This window comes from Schistocerca piceifrons, chromosome 8 (assembly GCF_021461385.2).
Source record: "Schistocerca piceifrons isolate TAMUIC-IGC-003096 chromosome 8, iqSchPice1.1, whole genome shotgun sequence".
Taxonomy (NCBI): domain Eukaryota; kingdom Metazoa; phylum Arthropoda; class Insecta; order Orthoptera; family Acrididae; genus Schistocerca; species Schistocerca piceifrons.
Genome location: NC_060145.1, coordinates 109,218,602 through 109,236,261, shown reverse-complemented (window position 1 = coordinate 109,236,261; position 17,660 = coordinate 109,218,602). Strand labels below are relative to the sequence as shown.

Here is a 17,660-nt window from a genome sequence, read left to right as displayed (position 1 = left end):
TTTGTTGCGAAAGCTTGAATTTTGTGTGTATGTTTGTGTTTGTTTGTGTGTCACACACACACACACAATTATGGACACGATAGGGACTTCAAAGCGGGAAAGTCTGGTGTATATGGACTCTAAAAGGAATATCTTAAGACCTGAGCATTTGTTCAGTAAAAGATAGGATTCACAGTAGCTAAGATGAACAAGTACTTATAGCTCTTAAGATATGCATTTTAGAACCCATTTTTACAAGACATTTTTGCTTCAAATGATCATTCCTGTCATATCCCTGGACCAGTGACCTATCCTCCTAGAACACCCTGTATAGTTAACTGTTCCACTGCACTTCAGTCAACTGCTCCAAAGGGCTACATACAACTAATGAGGTATCTCATCTCTGCAACACTAATTTCTGTCGAGAGTAGTGTAAACACCGTGTATTGCTGCCTTACTGCTGAAGGCATAAACTTCTGGATGATGCACCATTCAAACGACCACAACAGCAGCAGCACAAAAATTTCCGTATTGAATATATTTTAACTCTGTAATTTCCTATCAGGTATACCGAAGAGTTATCACTGAATTTGTCTCTGCTATTCTGACACAAAAATAACACTGCTCCCTTACAAACATTGATGCCTGAATGCCAATAATTAATGCATTTGTGAGTGGAACATTATTTCAGGTGAAAAAGTTTGGTTTCTCTTCCTTCGTGATGTAATGGGGACAACAGCAAAAAACATTGGATTCTGTAGCTTCTTCTCTGTGCACAAGGGGGGGGGGGGGGGGGGGGAGACACACTCAGACTTTACAGAGACAGTATGAAAATCTTGTGTGAAGAAATGGAAGTAGTTGTGTAGAAAATAAGACTCTATAAAAGCGTAAAATAAAATAATAAATTGTAGGTGGCTGTTCGCACATCTTACATGCTATATAAAGATGGTACTGTATAAAATTATCTGAGAAGTGTAATAAACAGAAAATAAGTGTGTCACAAAGTTTTAAGAAGAGACTATTTGTAATTAATTGTGCTATACTTTGGCAATGTCCACCATGCTTTGGCAAAATATGTATTTATCTTAAGATTTGTCTTAGCAGCATAATGCTATAGCTGGAGGGCATATAAAAATGTAACGTTGTTTCTTTCTTCAAATTTGTTTGTCTGGCAAGAGGTAAAATAGATTATTTTAGAATTTCATTAATGTTAGGTGCATCTGACTTACTCATATTTTGTTAAAATAAAAGTGTGGGCAAATTATTTTGTTTTTTATTGCTATTGAAAGAAATTTGGCTGCAAGATAATGTCATAATAATTTTGAGGGGATATAAGTTCTTTGAATTACCTTATGTTTCATCTTCATCTTTGACCTTCTGTCAAATATTAAGTTTCCTGTATCTTACCTTCCGTGTGGCATGATATTTGCAGTAACATTCCATTTTGTGTCTGTGATGTACCCTTTTTGTGTTCCTACTAGTTACCTGTATTAAGTAATTAAGCTATCTTTCATGTGGCTGTTTTTCTAGCCTTCATCATTTCAGTTGATGACTTGCCAGTTCCTATTTTTTTACCTTTTGTGTCAATGTTCCTAACTATTTTTATTTAACAGAAATTAATACAACTTTAGAAAATGTGCAACAAGCATAAATCTATTTTTGTTATGTTTAAGGATATTGAGGCAAGCTTGAACCAGACAATAGAGCAACAGGAAGCTGAGGTAGCAACACAGAGAGAGCAGGTGGCAGTGCTGGAGACAGAACTGCGTGAAGTAACGGAAGAGCGAATGAGTCTGCAAAATGCTCTGTGTGAGGCACAGCGTAAACAAGGTGATTTTATCTGCTGGCTTTCCAAGTATAAAAGTTTTTTAGAGTGATAGTTTCATGTAAATGGATCTGTTTACAAGTGAACTGCAGTTTGAAAAGTAATTAAGCCTTTGAGGAGGGCGAAGGGGGTGGTAGTTGTAAAATAATTAATAAAGTTACTTTTCCCTGCATGCTTTGCTACTGTACAACATAATTTGAAAGAGCTATTTCTTGGCCACAGTTTGTCAGTGACCATTCATGTGGACAGACAGCTTGTTGGTTGTCGTGCCCACATAGAGTGCAGCACAGTGGTTGCAGCTTAGCTTACATATCACGTGACTGGTTCCACAGGTAGCCCTGCCTTTGATGGGGTGTGTGATCCTTGCAACTGGACTGGAGTAGGTGGTGGTGGAGGATGTATGGGACAGGTCTTGCATCTAGGTCTATTACAGGGATATGAACTATGAGGCAAGGGGTTGGGAGCAGGGGTTGTGTAGGGATGAACGAGGATACTGTGTAGGTTAGGTGGGAAGCAGAATACTACTGTGGGAGGGGTGGCAAGGATAGTGGGTAGAATATTCCTCATTTCAGGGCATGATGAGAGGTAGTCAGAGCACTGGTGGAGAATGTAATTCGGTTACTCCTGTCGTGGGTGGTACAGAGCCACGAGGAAAATTTTCCTCTATGGCCAGATGGTGGGACTTTGGGAGGTGGTGGGTGACTGGAGAGAGAAATCTGTTTTTGTGCAAGACTGGGAGGGTAATTATGGTCTGTGAAGGCATCAGTGAGACCCTCGGTATATTTTAAGAGGGACTGCTTGCCACTACAAATGCAACGGCCAGTGGTGGCTTGGCTGTATGGAAGGGACTTCTTGGTATGGAACGAGTGGCAGCTGTCGAAGTGGAAGCTGTTACTGATGGTTGGTAGTTTTGATATGGACAGACATACTGATGTAGCCATGTTTGAGGTAGAGGCCAACATCGAGGAAGGTGGCTTGCTGGTTTGGGTAGGACCAGGTGAAGCAAATGGGGCTTATGAATAGGTTGGCATGGGATGGTGCTATGTGGGTGCCTATAGCCATACACCAGATTTGTTTTCAGGCAATGCCTTGAAAGGAGAAGTAATTGTGGGTGAGGATATATTTGGTCAAGGTGACCAGGAAAGAGGTGGTTGGTTTGGAATCCATCTGGCATTGGAAAAGGTAGTGTTCAATAGTGGTACAGCCGTGGGTGTGAGGGATGTTAGTGTAAAGGGAGGTGGCATCAACAGTGATGAGCAGGACACCATGTGGTAAAGGAAGAGAACTGTAGTGAGTTGGTGGAGGAAATGCTCTCTCCATGTCATCCCTGCACACTCCCACAGGCAGTACTTTACCATATCGCACCCCCACCCTACTATCTGCCTCCTCCCTGCCCCACACCCTGTGTGTGTGTGTGTGTGTGTGTGTGTGTGTGTGTGTGTGTGTGTGTCTTTTCACAGTCTGTTTGTTGTGCCTATTTACGACTCAGCATCTCTGCTATAGGGTGAGTAGCAACTATCTTTTCCATAATACTGCTAATCTCTCTCATCTTATTCTCAAGGGCCCTGCTTGAGAAATCAGGTGGAACTGATGGAAATAGTCCACAGGCTAGTTCAAATACAAAGTCTCTCTTTATTACTTGTATAAGCCTTAAAAGACCATCACCACTTTTCTTCCTACAGCTTCGAAGTTCCCCAAAGATTTTGTTATACTTTTGACCAGCTGTAGTCCTTCAACATTACTCCGAGGTACATACATGATCTCGCACATGCAGTAGTATATATATTTATCTGGATTAAACTTCAAGTATTGAGGCACTTATAACACCTGAGTGACCTGTCACCAAAGTCTGTTTTACACTTTCTAATCTAAATAGACTGCTGGTGGCAAGTGTACATCACACGCCAGTGTGCGAGTACATCACCAACTCCATTGTGAGCAGGTTGACATCGGTGATCCATTGATTGTGCCGAGTGTAAAGCTCTAAAATATCGAGTACGCTGAAAGATGTCATGCACAGGAAAGCGGACGGTTGTCTGCTAATGTCAGAATTGACCAGTTGTCACTGTCTCACTTGGGTTGCAGTAATAGATTTCATGTTTTTGTTTCCTCTTAATCTCATTGTCTTGTTTGCTTTGTTTTCATGACATGTGAACATTGCATGAAACTTGATATTTTTCCTATGTGCATTCTTCCCGAAGAGACCAAATATCTTGCCCGGATAAATAAATCAATAAACAAATACATGCGAAAGCAAGAAAACAGTTTATTCCACAGTAGAGTTGATCAAAATATGGATCCAATTTAATTTACTTTTGTTTAATGAAATACACATTGTATATGGATAATGTATGTATTGTTGGAAAGAAGAGAATGTAAAGTTGATTTTACCACAGAAGAGTGCTGATAGTTGCAAAACAACAGCACGAGTGCTTTCAGCAACAGAGAACCATTTCACATTGGTTGTGAAGAAGATTGCTGTTGTGCAGCATAAAGTTTTCCCACATTCTTAAGTTCGAAAGAAGTGAGTTGACTGTTTCAGTGCATTCAGATTCAGCAGTGAACCACCAGTGGAAAGGCATAAGTCATAGGTATAATAATTTCAGCAAACGTGTCAGATACAGTCAGTGTGTGGCAGGAGGGTGTCACATTGAACATTTATGATCTCTTTTTGTAAACTTTAAAACTTCCCATTTCCATTTGAATGAAGATGGTTCATACCCAATGTATATTTAAATGAAATAAAAATTAATTAAATTGGATCTTCCTTTTTACATAATCCTGTACCTGGGCAAAGAGCGCACTCTGTTTTTAAGCAATGACACAGGCAAAATATGTTATTTAATCAACAATGTTTCATCAGTGAAAAATTCACTTTTATTCAAGAAGAAAAATAGTTTTAAGTGTCATTTGCTACATAAAAAGAAATCAACATACAAAGGGTAAAATAATGAACTACTGCGCACTGTATTCTAAATTCTGTTGGAAGTGTTTGTATGCATTTATATTTTCTCAATCAAATAAGTGTTTTGACACGTGTAGCAGCACTTTGTCAGACACTGGATCTGCATCCACAGTTCTAGTGAGGGGCTTTGAATACAAAGACTCTGACAAAAATGGAAGGAGAAAGTGAGCAGGTGCAAAGGGAAGTAATGGGAATGCAAAAAAAAAGCTCCAAAATACTGTGCTACATGAAGATTATCATTAGCAGCTACAGGCATATGCAGGGAGTGTGCATGGACAGCTGAAAGGTGACTGCTTGCGGTAGTGGGAAATTCAGACTAGAGTCCTAGTTGAGCCCATTTTTTTCATTCATTACTGGGTAGTAGATCTATACTTCATACAGCTGGTCTAAAGGAATTCAGTCAGTGAATTAATTTTAAAATATCATTAGTTTTGTATCAAAAGAAAAATTGAGAAAATTGCTGACGAGTAGGCCTTCTTACTTTCAGGGTGGCGAAATTTGTAGTGCAGCTGGTCAACAGACTCAAAAGTACACAATACTATCCTGGTTTCTGGACAAACATGTGCAGCCATTCATTGCCACTATTGCTGTTAATGTACAAGCAAAATAAACAGTGTTTGGATCTTGATATGAGTTGTTGTCTTGACCTCATCCTGAAAAGTTAACTCGTATAACATTTTAATTTCTTGAACTGAGGACAGCTAAAGCACAATGTAAAGAGCTTAACATTTTGTTTCCTCAGGATAATAGCCAGAGATTCTTTTTAGTTACTTATGCCTGAGTTTCACATGATTAGGTAGAATTGACAATTTTAGTATAGTAAATAGCTACTGTAGGAAAAAGCACATTAGAGGTGGTGTGGCAATTTATTCCAACCAGTCTCTCAATTGTACAATAACCAAACTAGACCTAAATTCCTTGTGTGATGAACAGCACTTTGAAGTTAAGAGTATAATCATTAATAGTCATAAGCTAATAGTAGTATCCATATACAGATCACCAAAGGGAAGCATTAACATATTTTTTTAGAAAAAATGGACATGCTATTGAGTGAATTAAGTAATATTAAATGGCTACATTATGATATTGCAATAGGAGGTGATTTGAATGCTGATTTTGATGTTACTAAATGTAAGGGTAGTGTTGCAGATCTGGAAAACTTGCTAAGACAATACAATTTACATCATGTTAATAACAGGCCCACAAGAAACAAAGCATGTTTAGATAACATCTTTGTAAACTTCAAGACCACTGAAAACACATGCGAAGTTGTAGTGTTCCCATTCTCTGACCATGACTCCGTATCTATAAATTATGCAAGTAAAATTCCCCTCAATAGGAGCAATGCAAACAGACCTGTCCCAACAGTTGTGATTACCAGACCCATAACTGAGGATAAAATTAACACATTTCGTAATTCCCTTGCTGACAGAGTCTGGTTTGGCCATTGTAGTGTCGATGGACATTACACGTAAGTAATGATCTGCCAGCCAAAATAATATTTGATAGATTTTTTAATGCATTCTTGACCCTATTTAACCATAGTATTCCCATAAAGAAAATCAAAATAATGGACAGCAGCCACAAATCCAGATCTCAAAACAGACAAAATATATGGTACACTAAACAGCTGACAGATCTAACGAAACAAGTTTTGTTACTGTACAACATATACAATAGTATGAAGTCTGACTGTGCCAAATCAGCCTATGTGGAATGCAGGAATGAATACAAAAAAGCCATCCTGCAAGCCAAAAAAACCTACAATGCCAACAGCATACATAATTCCACCAATAAATGCAAAACTGCTTGGATTGTAATTAACAGTGCTGCCAGAGATACTAAAAAAGACAAAATTAATATCCCACCACAAACACTCAATGAGTTTTTATTAATTCAGTGAAAGAAATAGGAGACGCAATTATCAAACCAGACATTAGTCCATCAGAGTTACTCTCCCAAAATTGGCGTAGACTGTCACTAAATACAAGCATGGTAACCTTCTCCGAAGTATCGCCTAGATATGTACAAGGGGTCATAAAACAACTGAAATCATCTGATAGCTTAGATATATATGGCATATCATCCAACCTGCTAAAAAAAGTGTGTGAGATCATTCTCTACCCCTTAACCCATTGTATAAACAAGTGCTTACTTGAGGGATATTTTCCTGATGAGTTAAAACTGTCTAGGATCGTCCCAGTATACAAAAAGGGAGATAAAGACTCTCCATCTAGCTACAGGCCTATTTCAATAGTACCCACATTCTCCAAGGTAATAGAATGCATCATGTACCAACAATTATCATCTCACTTTGAGAATCTAGGAATAATTAATGCTACACAATATGGGTTTAGGAAGAATCTGTCGACCATTGATGCAATCAACACGGTAGTCAGTTACATCCTCAAAGTTTTTGAGAACAAAGGCTTTGCTCAGGTCTCATTCTGTGACCTAAGCAAGGCCTTCGACTGTGTTGAGCACATGCCACTACTAGAGAAACTAGAATTCTACGGCATCAAAGAAAACAGTCTCAGACTATTAAAAGCTTATCTCAACAACTGTAAACAGGTAGTTTGTGTTGGTAAGGAAATGTCAAACATAGAAAATGTTAAAGTAGGTGTGCCTCAGGGATCTGTACTGGGGCCCTTCCTGTTTCTGATAATGATCAATGACTTCCCCTCGTTTATTAGATCCACCACTGTATTGTATGCAGATGATACAACTTTTCTCCATAGCAGTAACAGTCTTAATGATCTTAAAACCTGTGCTGAAAATACACTCACTCATGCAGCATATTGGTTCAGAGCAAATAGTTTCCTGCTAAATGAAAATAAAACTCAGCAGATAATCTTCACTCTAAGAGACAAGCCACTATCTGATGACCCTAGTTCTGTTAAATTCCTGGGAGTTTATTTAGACGAAAAGTTATCCTGGGGCCAACATGTAAACTATATTAGTAGTAAACTATCTAGAGTAATTTATTTATTAAGACAACTCAGAAATTGTGTACCTGAAACATACATCAGATCATCTTATTTTGCATTTTTCCAGAGTATAATATCCTATGGCATTATCTTGTGGGGTAACTGTAGTCATATACATGACATCCTATTATTGCATAAGAAAGCCATTAGGATAATTACAAATTCTTCACATAAGGCTCACTGCAAACCCTTATTTACTAAACAAAAAATTATGACTGTAATAAACCTCTATATATACAATGTCTTAATCTTTACGAAGAAGAACCTACAAGATGTGAAACGTAGAGAAAATGTACAGTGTTACAACACAAGAAGCATCAAACACTTATACACGCCTTACCACAGACTATCAAAATCAATAAATAGCTATGAAGTCACAGGGCACAAGCTATTTAATAAGCTGCCACATGCCATACAGGATCTTCCTGAACATACATTCAAAGAAAGACTGCATGAATGGTTTATTGCCCACCCGTTCTATGATATCAATGAATTCTTCAACTGTAAAATGCAGTAATCCAACAGATGACCCACTGTACATTTGTTGTAATATAAGCTAAAATATTTCAGTAGTCAATACCTTACCACACTGTATTATAAATTGTAACTTCATTTGACGTTGTCAATTGCTGTAATGGCCTAAAGACAATAAAATCTTTATTATTATTATCATTATTATTATTATTATTTTTATTAATTATTGTGTTCCATTGACTCTTACCAGGAAGTAAGAGGGGAAAAACTGTGTGATGCTTTGCAGGATTTCCTAAGTCATATTACATTTTTAAATATAGCACTGAGAGGCAGAATCATGTGTTTGGTATGTATTTAAGCATCATTTTATGTTTCAGAGGAAGAAAATCAAAAAGTAGCAACTTTAGAGGAACTACTGCATCGCCTTGAACAAGGATTACTGAGACTAGAAGAAGAAAATTTGAAATTGAGAGATCAGACGCAAACAGTGACAGTAGACACAAGGTAATATTCTTCTATTTGGATCATCAAGTGGACAAATCAGTATGTAAATCTCAAGTGTGATATTTGTTTTGTTATCCAGTTGATAATATTTTATGGAAATAATGTTAATTTCATTTAGGGACAGTGAAGAAATGAAAAAACTTGTGAATGAGAAAGTTATACTGCAAACTCAGATTGAAAAACTTGAAAGCCAATTGGATAAATTAAAGGAAACATCAGTCCTTGAAAGAGAAGCAGCCCGAATTGTGCAAGATAATCTCATTAAGGTTAGAATTTTATTTTATAAATACATTTTCTTTTCTTTGCTGTGCATTTTCAAATTGTTTGTCAATATTGCTTATGAAACATTACAGGATGAATAACGGAATGGCTAAAGCTAACCACTATCTGCATAGTCGAGACACTGAATGCTTGACAACCACACACATGGTAAAAATTGTTGCCAAGTCTGTATTAATTCCCCCTCCTCAGAGTTAGCTAGCAATGACACACAGCGTTCTGCAGTTGACCATATTATTACTTTGTTCACCCATGTCATGAATGGTTTTCTGCGGAAATCCCAGACTGTGGCTGTGTTTCTCAATTTGGAGACCTACGACACCTGCTGAAGAACTGGTATCCTCCGTGCTCTTTACACATGGGGCTTTTGTGGGCACCCGCCCTGTTTTCTTCGGGCATTTTTACAAGACCGAGTTTTCAAGGTGCGTGTGGGTTATGCCTTGTCGGACGCCTTTATCCAGGAAAACGGTGTGCCTCAGGGTTCCGTCCTGAGTGTCGTTCTCTTTGCTATCGCCATTAACTCTATAATGACTCTCCTGCCAAGCATCTCCAGCTCTCTTTTTGTAGATGACTTTGCCATCTATTGCAGTTCTCCATGGACGTGACTCACTGAGCGGCATCTTCAGTACTGTCTCGATCATCTTTACTCCTGGAGCAACGACAATGGCATTCGCTTTTCCCCCGACAAAACCCTCTGTATGAATTTCTGTCAGCGCATATTGTTTCTCTTGCTGTCTCTACCTTTTGGGCCTGTTGCCCTTACGTTCGTTGAAACTACGAAATTTCTGGAGCTCGTGCTTGATAGGACACACTCTTGGTCTTCCCATGTGTCTTACGTGGCAGCCCACTGTACGCGGTCCCTCAATCTCCTATGTGTCCTCAATGGTACTTCCTGGGGTGCCGATCGAACCACTCTCCTTCATTTGTACCGGTCCCTTGTCCATTCGAAACTCTACTGGTCCCTTGTCCATTCGAAACTCGACTTTGGGTGTTTTTTTATGTGTCTGCGCACCCATCCTTCTTACTCTGTCTCAAAACTATCCACCACCATGGCATCCGTTCGGCCACGGGTGCCTTTCACACCAGCCCTCTTAAGAGGCTGTATGCTGAAGCTGCTGAACTACCACTGTCCTACCGCCGTGATTTTCTTCTTAGCAGGTATGCAAGCTGTTTGTCTGTCATGCGTGGCCATGTCTCCTATGCCGCCTCCTTTAATGATTCCTTTCATCTTCAGTATGGGGCTCGTCCCTCTTCTCTGTTACCTCTTGGAGTCCACTTTCGCTACTTGCTATGGCAGTTTAACTTCACACTACCTGCAACTTACCTGGTGGGTGTGAACCCTTCACCACCTTGGCTTCGTGAAGCAGCCCATGTTATGTCAACCTTGGCCTTCATTTGCTTCCTAAGGACTCCAGCCTCGGTCTATCGCCTCCAGTTTCATGACCTTCACATGGAACTTTGTGATAGTACCTTTGCCTACACTGATGGCTCTCGGACTGACCATGGGGTCAGGTGTGCATTCATCATTGGCACCCGTGTCTTTCGATGTCGGCTTCAGGTACACTCCTCAGTATTTACAGCCGAGCTCTTCGCCTTGTATTAGGCCATGGAGTACATCCGGTGACACAGCCTTTCCAATTGTGTCTTCTGCTTAGACTCACTCAGTGCCCTCGAAAGTCTATGTGCGCTGTACACTGCTCATACCTTAGTGCAGCGGGTCCAGGAAAACTGTCACTTGCTCACTCTTCTTGGAGCCAGTGTCATGTTTCTGAGGGTCCCTGGTCATGCCGGTCCACCAGGAAGCGAGGCTGTTGCCAAGGCTGCAGTCCTTGTAATTCAGCCCATGAGTACCCATATTCCCTCCAGTGATCTGTGTGTTACTGTCTGTCAGGAGGTAGTGTCCCTTTGGCATTGCCAATGGTCCTCCCTTCACAGGAATAAGCTTCCGCTCATTAAGCCTCTCCCAGCACCATGGACGACCCCCTCTCGGCCCTCCTGCCAGGAGATTATTTTAACTCGGGTGCATATTGGGCACTGCCTTTATGTTCCAGCTTGGGTTCGCCGTCTGATTTATCAGCCGTCGGCCACGTTTTACTTTTTATCTGTTGAACCAATATGGCAAAGACCATTTAATTTTTAGTTTTGGACCTCCATTTCGGCATGGTGATTCTTTTTCCACATGCCTGCTTTTAGCTGTTTCCTGTTCTGTCCATTGAGACTGACATATAGTCATTTAACTCCTCTCTGTGTTCGTGTTCTATAGTTTTGAGTTGGACGCACATGACCCCAGTTGTTTTTTGCTCCCTAAAACAAAACAAACAGGATGTCGCCCTTTGGTCACTAACATTCAGCTATGTTTTTTAAGCTATTTTGCTGACTTATAAAAAACTTCAACAGTGCATGAAACTTTCACTGTACTGTAGAAGCATTTGAGAAAAGGATTCTAGCCGGTTTTTCACCTTTAGAGAGCAAAGAAACAAATCACTTCTTTATTTATTTTTTTCGTGGAGTCATCAATATGATGGCTTTTGCAAATGTCAAGTACAGTTACAAACCTAAAATACGTTTAGATCTTGGTGCTTTCAAAATACATTACAGCTTACACACAATACAGCCAATTATTTTTTTATACATTATTTTACAGCTCTTAAACTTAACAATTTAAAATTCATTGAGTGAATAGACACACTTTTCAACTAAGAATTCCTTTAGTTTTGATTTGAATTGCTTTTTATTACTGTTTTTCATGGGCTCTGGCAGTTTATTGTACCTTATCAATCCATTAGTTTATGGGTTCTGGTCAGTCATTTTTAATCTTGTTCTTTGTCCGTAGTAATTTTCTGTGGACCTGGTGTTGTGGTCATGTATAACACTACATTTAGTTACTTCAGATTTCTGTAAGGCAAAAAAAAAAAAAAAAAAAAAAAAAAAAGTCATAAAGGTACAAAGAGTATACGATGAAGTACTTGTGTGGTATGAAAACATCACAGCAAGACTCTTTATAGCCTAGTCCATGTATAGCCCTTAACCCTCTTTTTTGTAGCAATAGTACTCTGTTAAGGTGAATGTCTGCAGCACAGTCCCATATTTCTGTACAGTAGCTAAGATGGGGATAGGTTGTCCCCTAATACACAGTTTTAAGCGTGTGGGTGGCACCATTATGGACAGTTGGCTAAGAAGATACAGCCCATTGCAACTTTTTTTACATACTGCATTAATGTGGCTAATCCACCAGAGGTTTGAGTCCAGATGGACCCATAGAAATTTACACTTGTCTGCTACTATGCCGCGTACCTCATTTATGCACGAGTGGTGTGAGCTGCCAGTTGTAAATATTAGCATCTGGGATTTATGTACATTGCCCTATAATCCTTGTGCATGAAATTATGAACTTAATTCTAGTATCCCATTACTTACTGAAAATTTCAGTTCCTCACAATCTTTACGATGAAATAAAACAGAGGTGTCATTAATATATGCTAACAATACGAAAGGTCCAAGAATTGAGTCTTGAGGGACTCTCTGTGTCACTGTTTCACTTGTGGATTTAAAAGTTAAGATCTTATTGTCAATTTGATGTGTAAGTTTGGTTCACTGTTTACGATTCACCAGATAGGTGGATAAAGGTTTCATTGATGCACCACTGATATTGTATGCCCGCGGTTTTTTTATGAGAAGCTTATGGTTTACTGAGTCAAAAACTTTGCTCAGGTCAAGGAATATTCCGACTGTGTGCAAACCCCATTCTATATTGCTATATACTTCATGGAAGAAGCTCGTAACAGCAGTGGCCGTGCTTAGGTCTTTCCTAAACCCATGCTGCGACACAGTTTTGAGAAAAATCTTGAGAGTTGTGATAGGATAACTGTTTCAAATGTTTAACTGAAGGTAGGAATTAGTGATATTGGTCTATAATTTGAAACTTCTTCTTTACTTCCATTCTCATGGATTGACTGAATTACACTTATTTTTAAGATATTTGGGTATAGGTTTTCATTAATACTACAGTTGATAAGATAGGTAAATGGTTTAGTTATTTCACTGGCACATTTCCTTAACACCACACTTGAGATACCATCCCATCCAGATGAATGCTTGTTCTTTAGCTTTTGTATTGCGTTAAATACTTCCTGGAAACTTCCAGCAGACGGGCCATCATTAAATGCAATATTCAGTTTATAAATGAAACAAGTTTTATCTGTCAGCTGTTTTCAGCTCATCCCTGTTATGTCACCCCATCATGAAAGTACAGAACTCCTTCTACTAACTTCATATCTGCATCAATTTGTCTCTTTAACCACTGAATGTCCCTTGTAAAAACCAGATAATGTTCTGTGTAAATTTATCTATACATTTCATTTGAATTACTAGATTAAAAAATAAAAAATAAAAAATAAACAAAAAAATAAAACAGAATTGTGTAACTGAAAGAGAAGTTACTTTTTCCACAGTAATTCCTTTTTTGTAAATTACTGTGGATTTTTCGAAACTGGTCATTTTGTGCCATTTAACAAACATGTACGCTTAGACTGGTTGGACACGAAGAGCAAGAAGCTCAAATTGGTTGACTTCTTGTTTCTCCCAGAAGTCACTGATACATTTGGATACAAAAGTATTCAGGAATTGTCATATTTCTTTTTACTTCAGTGGGATTAAAAATGAAAGGAGGTGTATGTTTAAAACATATTGCTATCATCTGAATATATGAAACCAAAATGTCCAATTTCATTATAATGAATTACGTATAAAACTGGCTTTATGTTTAGTTGTATAAAAAGAGAATCAAAGACTATGACTGAATTTAAACTAACAGGAGTATTTGTAGTTTGTCGTGGGATGTTCAAAAAATAAATTAAGAGCAATTAAGTGATTTTCCTTTTTCAGTGCAACAAAAAAATTGCTGGCTTTGGCCATTGTCTTAAGATTTGACTGACTTCAGACTTGCAGTGATTCATTTGCATCATATTCACATAATGAAATTAAAGAACGGTCTAACAAAGGGATCAGTCCGTGATCCACTTCTTGTCAGCTCGTATAATTGCAGGCTTGCAAAAACAAAATCAGGGAAGTTTGGTTATGCCAATGACTGGGTGCTTGTGACAATGTTTAACTAAAGTGAAGTCAGAAGAAATCCTAACGGTGGATCTTCATGTATTGGGAAAGTATCTTCGCAAGTGGACACTCCAGCTAAATGCCACTGAAATGGAGGGTTCATATTTCCACCTAAAAACTCCCTGGAAGAAAAGTCAACATACAGTTTGCAAACACTAGACTTGCCTGCAATAGAACATTCGAGTACATAGGGGTAACAACTAATAGAACTCTACCTTTGAAAGAGCACCTAATAAAAATTGCTGAAATATTGAAAACTAGAAACTTCACCCAAAAGCTGTGTGGTACAACCTGGGGAGCATTGGCATCCACCCTGTGTTCTTCTATCCTTGTCTTGTCTTCTCAACTGCTGAATAATGTTCCAGTTTTTCTAAACAGCTTACATGCACAAAAAACAGTTTTCTGGCAAAATAATGCTGAGAGTGATTGGTGGTAATATCAGATCAAGCCCTACACAATGACTAGACAAGACTATAGACAACACACCAAGTGTTGAAACAGCTTGAATAAAGAAAAATAAATGAATAGTCTTTCATAAAATGAAAATTCCCTCCAATTAATGTAGCACTAGTTCCCATGATTTTCGTCTGAAGATTAATGCTAATTTTAACTGATTACTACAAGCGGCAGTCAGATGAAACCAAGACATATGAGACAAAGTAAGTAAACTGTTTATTATCTCAAAAGTAATAGCCATAACTAATAATACTGTGCGACGTGATGGTCAGTGCCTTCATGGAATAATCTTTGCTTATAGAACCATGATTATACAGAGGCATGCAGCTCTTTGTCCATAGCAAATCGACAACTATGAATGTCTTCTTTCAAGGTTATAAAAATATGGAAATTACATGGTGGGAGATCAGGACTGTACGGATGATGTGTAAAGGCTTTTCAGTGAAACTTCTATATTGTAGTTGAACAATCTTGGCAGTGTGTGGGTGGGCATTATCCTGCAACAGAATGAGGCCATCCATCAACATTCCTGGGTATTTGGAGTTCATGGCGCGCTTCAGTTTTACAGTGTGTCCACATACTCCTGTGCATTAAACAATTAAACTCATTAGAGCACATGGTAGCGTGAGATTTTAAATTATTCCTTGAAAACATTATTTCTGAAGACCAATGTATTACAGTAGAGCATATGGCTAAAATAACTGCAGTAAGTGTTGGCACAGTTCATAATATCAGCGACAAGCTCAAGTACAACAAAACAAGTGCAGGTTGGGTCCTGAAGGAGTTAACATAACAATTCAAGTAAAACAAGACAGAATGTGTACAGGCTTGAAATAACTCTACAAAAGGGAAGGTGACCCTTTTCTGAACTAGATTTTCATTTATTTGGTCTGTTCAAGGAGGCATTGATACCGGAGGAAGTAGTTATTCCACAGTGCTACATTTCAATGTGTGAATGAACTGATGGTTAAAGTGGCGATGTTTTGCAAGTGTTAACCCAATATATTGTAGCAAGTAGTCAAATGCCCTATGACATGTAAGTGTGCAGACATACACGCATTTAAATTGCTTGCAAAATTATTGGGTTTAATTTTGCAAATTATTATACGAAGTAGCTGTGGCAGTGTACAATTACCTTAATACATGCTGTGACCTTTGTTGATAGAATTTCACATTAATATGCATAAATTATGTGATGTATGTCTAAAATAATTAACATTTGTGTATCATGAGCCATCACAGTGTGGTGAGTTACCCATAGCGTAACATGCATGTTACTTGTAATATGTGTTTGTGAATTGTACACAAGACAAGAGGCTGTCACTGTCCTAAATTTTTGTAATTTTATCATTATAACCACTACATGGGGCTTATTACCTTGGTTGCTCTTGAAACTCACCCTCTCCATGAAACACGAGGTCTACCTTATAGTGGGAATTTGATAATTTCTGTGACTCACTAGGTCAGACTGAACAAAGCTGAGGCGAATTGCTTAGTTCTTTTATTCTTCATCTCATCTCCTGTTCACCTATATTTATAGATGTTGAAGATCAGTGAGTGCTTCTGAAAAAATTGTATTATAGATTTTGATATAATGAGGTTTTTGTAAGGTCTAAAGTTTTCCAGAGACATTGCACTAATGACACACAATGATGAATGCTGCACAAAACAATATCCAACACACATTGTGGCAATATTACTGTGAGCTTATTGCCTTTCTCAGATTGGTATGAATACTAATAGTCTGCTGCTTAAACTCTGCTTCTTGCAGCAAGAATTCATGGGTATCATTCACAGCAACAAAAACTGTCTTTTAAATTTTATTGATTTTGTTTCACACAGAGTTAAAATAGTCTAGTACATTATGCTTACAGGTAGAGAAACAACTGTCAAATGCCAAGATAGACCTGCGCATCGCACAGAGAGAAGCCAAAACTGCAGAAGATAATGCAAAGGCACTACAGGAAGAAAAGAAGCGCCTCGAACAGAGGTTGCAAGAAGAAGGGAAGGCTCAAGCTGCTCTGCTCCTGTCAGCTCAGCAGGCTGCAGACACGGTGCGTGCGGACTTACTTGCATCTCAGAAGGAACTGGTCAGCGCGAAGGAATCTGCCACCGTGAGTGATGTACTTGTTAAGAAAGTTGTCTTGCCATTGCTTGTTCAAGAATAATGAAATGGGAGCCAAAAAAGGTTACACAATCACCATATGCTGATAATTATTTGTTGAGTTGTCAGGTAATCAGTAGGTTATCATAATGTAGTTTTACAGAAACATGTCACTGTCTCACCTCTTGAGACAATGTTGTCATCTCAATGCTTCCTTTATCAATCAGTTTCTTTAACTCTTGAGAGGACTACTCAATTGTGATGACATTCAGTCAAGTCACCATTATTATATTTAATGCGCTGAGTGCTACTGTAAATAATTTAATAAATTTTATAAATGATCTCACATTGTTAGGTTTGTAATGAGTCACAGCTACAAGAAATATGTCACTTCCTTGTACAATATATGTTCACTGTGCGCAGTTTGCAGGATTTTTCTTATTCTTTATATGTCACTCTCTCATAATGACATTTCTTGAACTTTTTAAGTTTATTAGAACAAAAATAATAAATTTTTGGCAATATAATGTAGTTGTATAGATAAAAAAGCTACTCATCGATTGCCAGCAAAATAACTACTAACAAACAGCAGAACTTACAATTTGGCACTTGCACCCTTTCTATGTCAAACGTTCCTCCCATACAGCCTTGCCATTCAAAGCATAGGTATTTGTTCAGATGCAAACTCTATACAGCAATACACCACCATTCTCATCTCAGCCTTCATTGGACATAATTACCCCACCAGTCTACTTCAAAAGCAAGATTTCCCAGGTCATCGTGCCCAGTTCTGGTACTGTTGATCACTCCAAAAAAACAACTTCAGAGCACACCACCTGTTTCTGATACCTTCAAGACCAGGCTAATACACTGCCATTTGTGAAGAGTGCAACACTGAGAGGGAATTACACAAATAGCGCCGCACTTGGTGGAAGCGGCAACGTGTGTGCAAGCAATACGTGGTACGTTTTGCAG

General features: G+C 38.5%; 1 protein-coding gene across 1 annotated transcript in view; it reads left to right on the top strand.

The window, feature by feature from the left end:
* LOC124711300 (citron rho-interacting kinase) overlaps window positions 1-17,660 on the top strand; it is a 217,559-nt gene that overhangs the window by 77,360 nt on the left and 122,539 nt on the right. Inside the window, exons 13-16 of the mRNA XM_047241304.1 lie at window positions 1,653-1,809; window positions 8,608-8,734; window positions 8,853-9,000; window positions 16,456-16,695. Coding sequence (XP_047097260.1) covers window positions 1,653-1,809; window positions 8,608-8,734; window positions 8,853-9,000; window positions 16,456-16,695 — 672 coding nt within the window. The remainder of the gene's footprint in view (window positions 1-1,652; window positions 1,810-8,607; window positions 8,735-8,852; window positions 9,001-16,455; window positions 16,696-17,660) is intronic.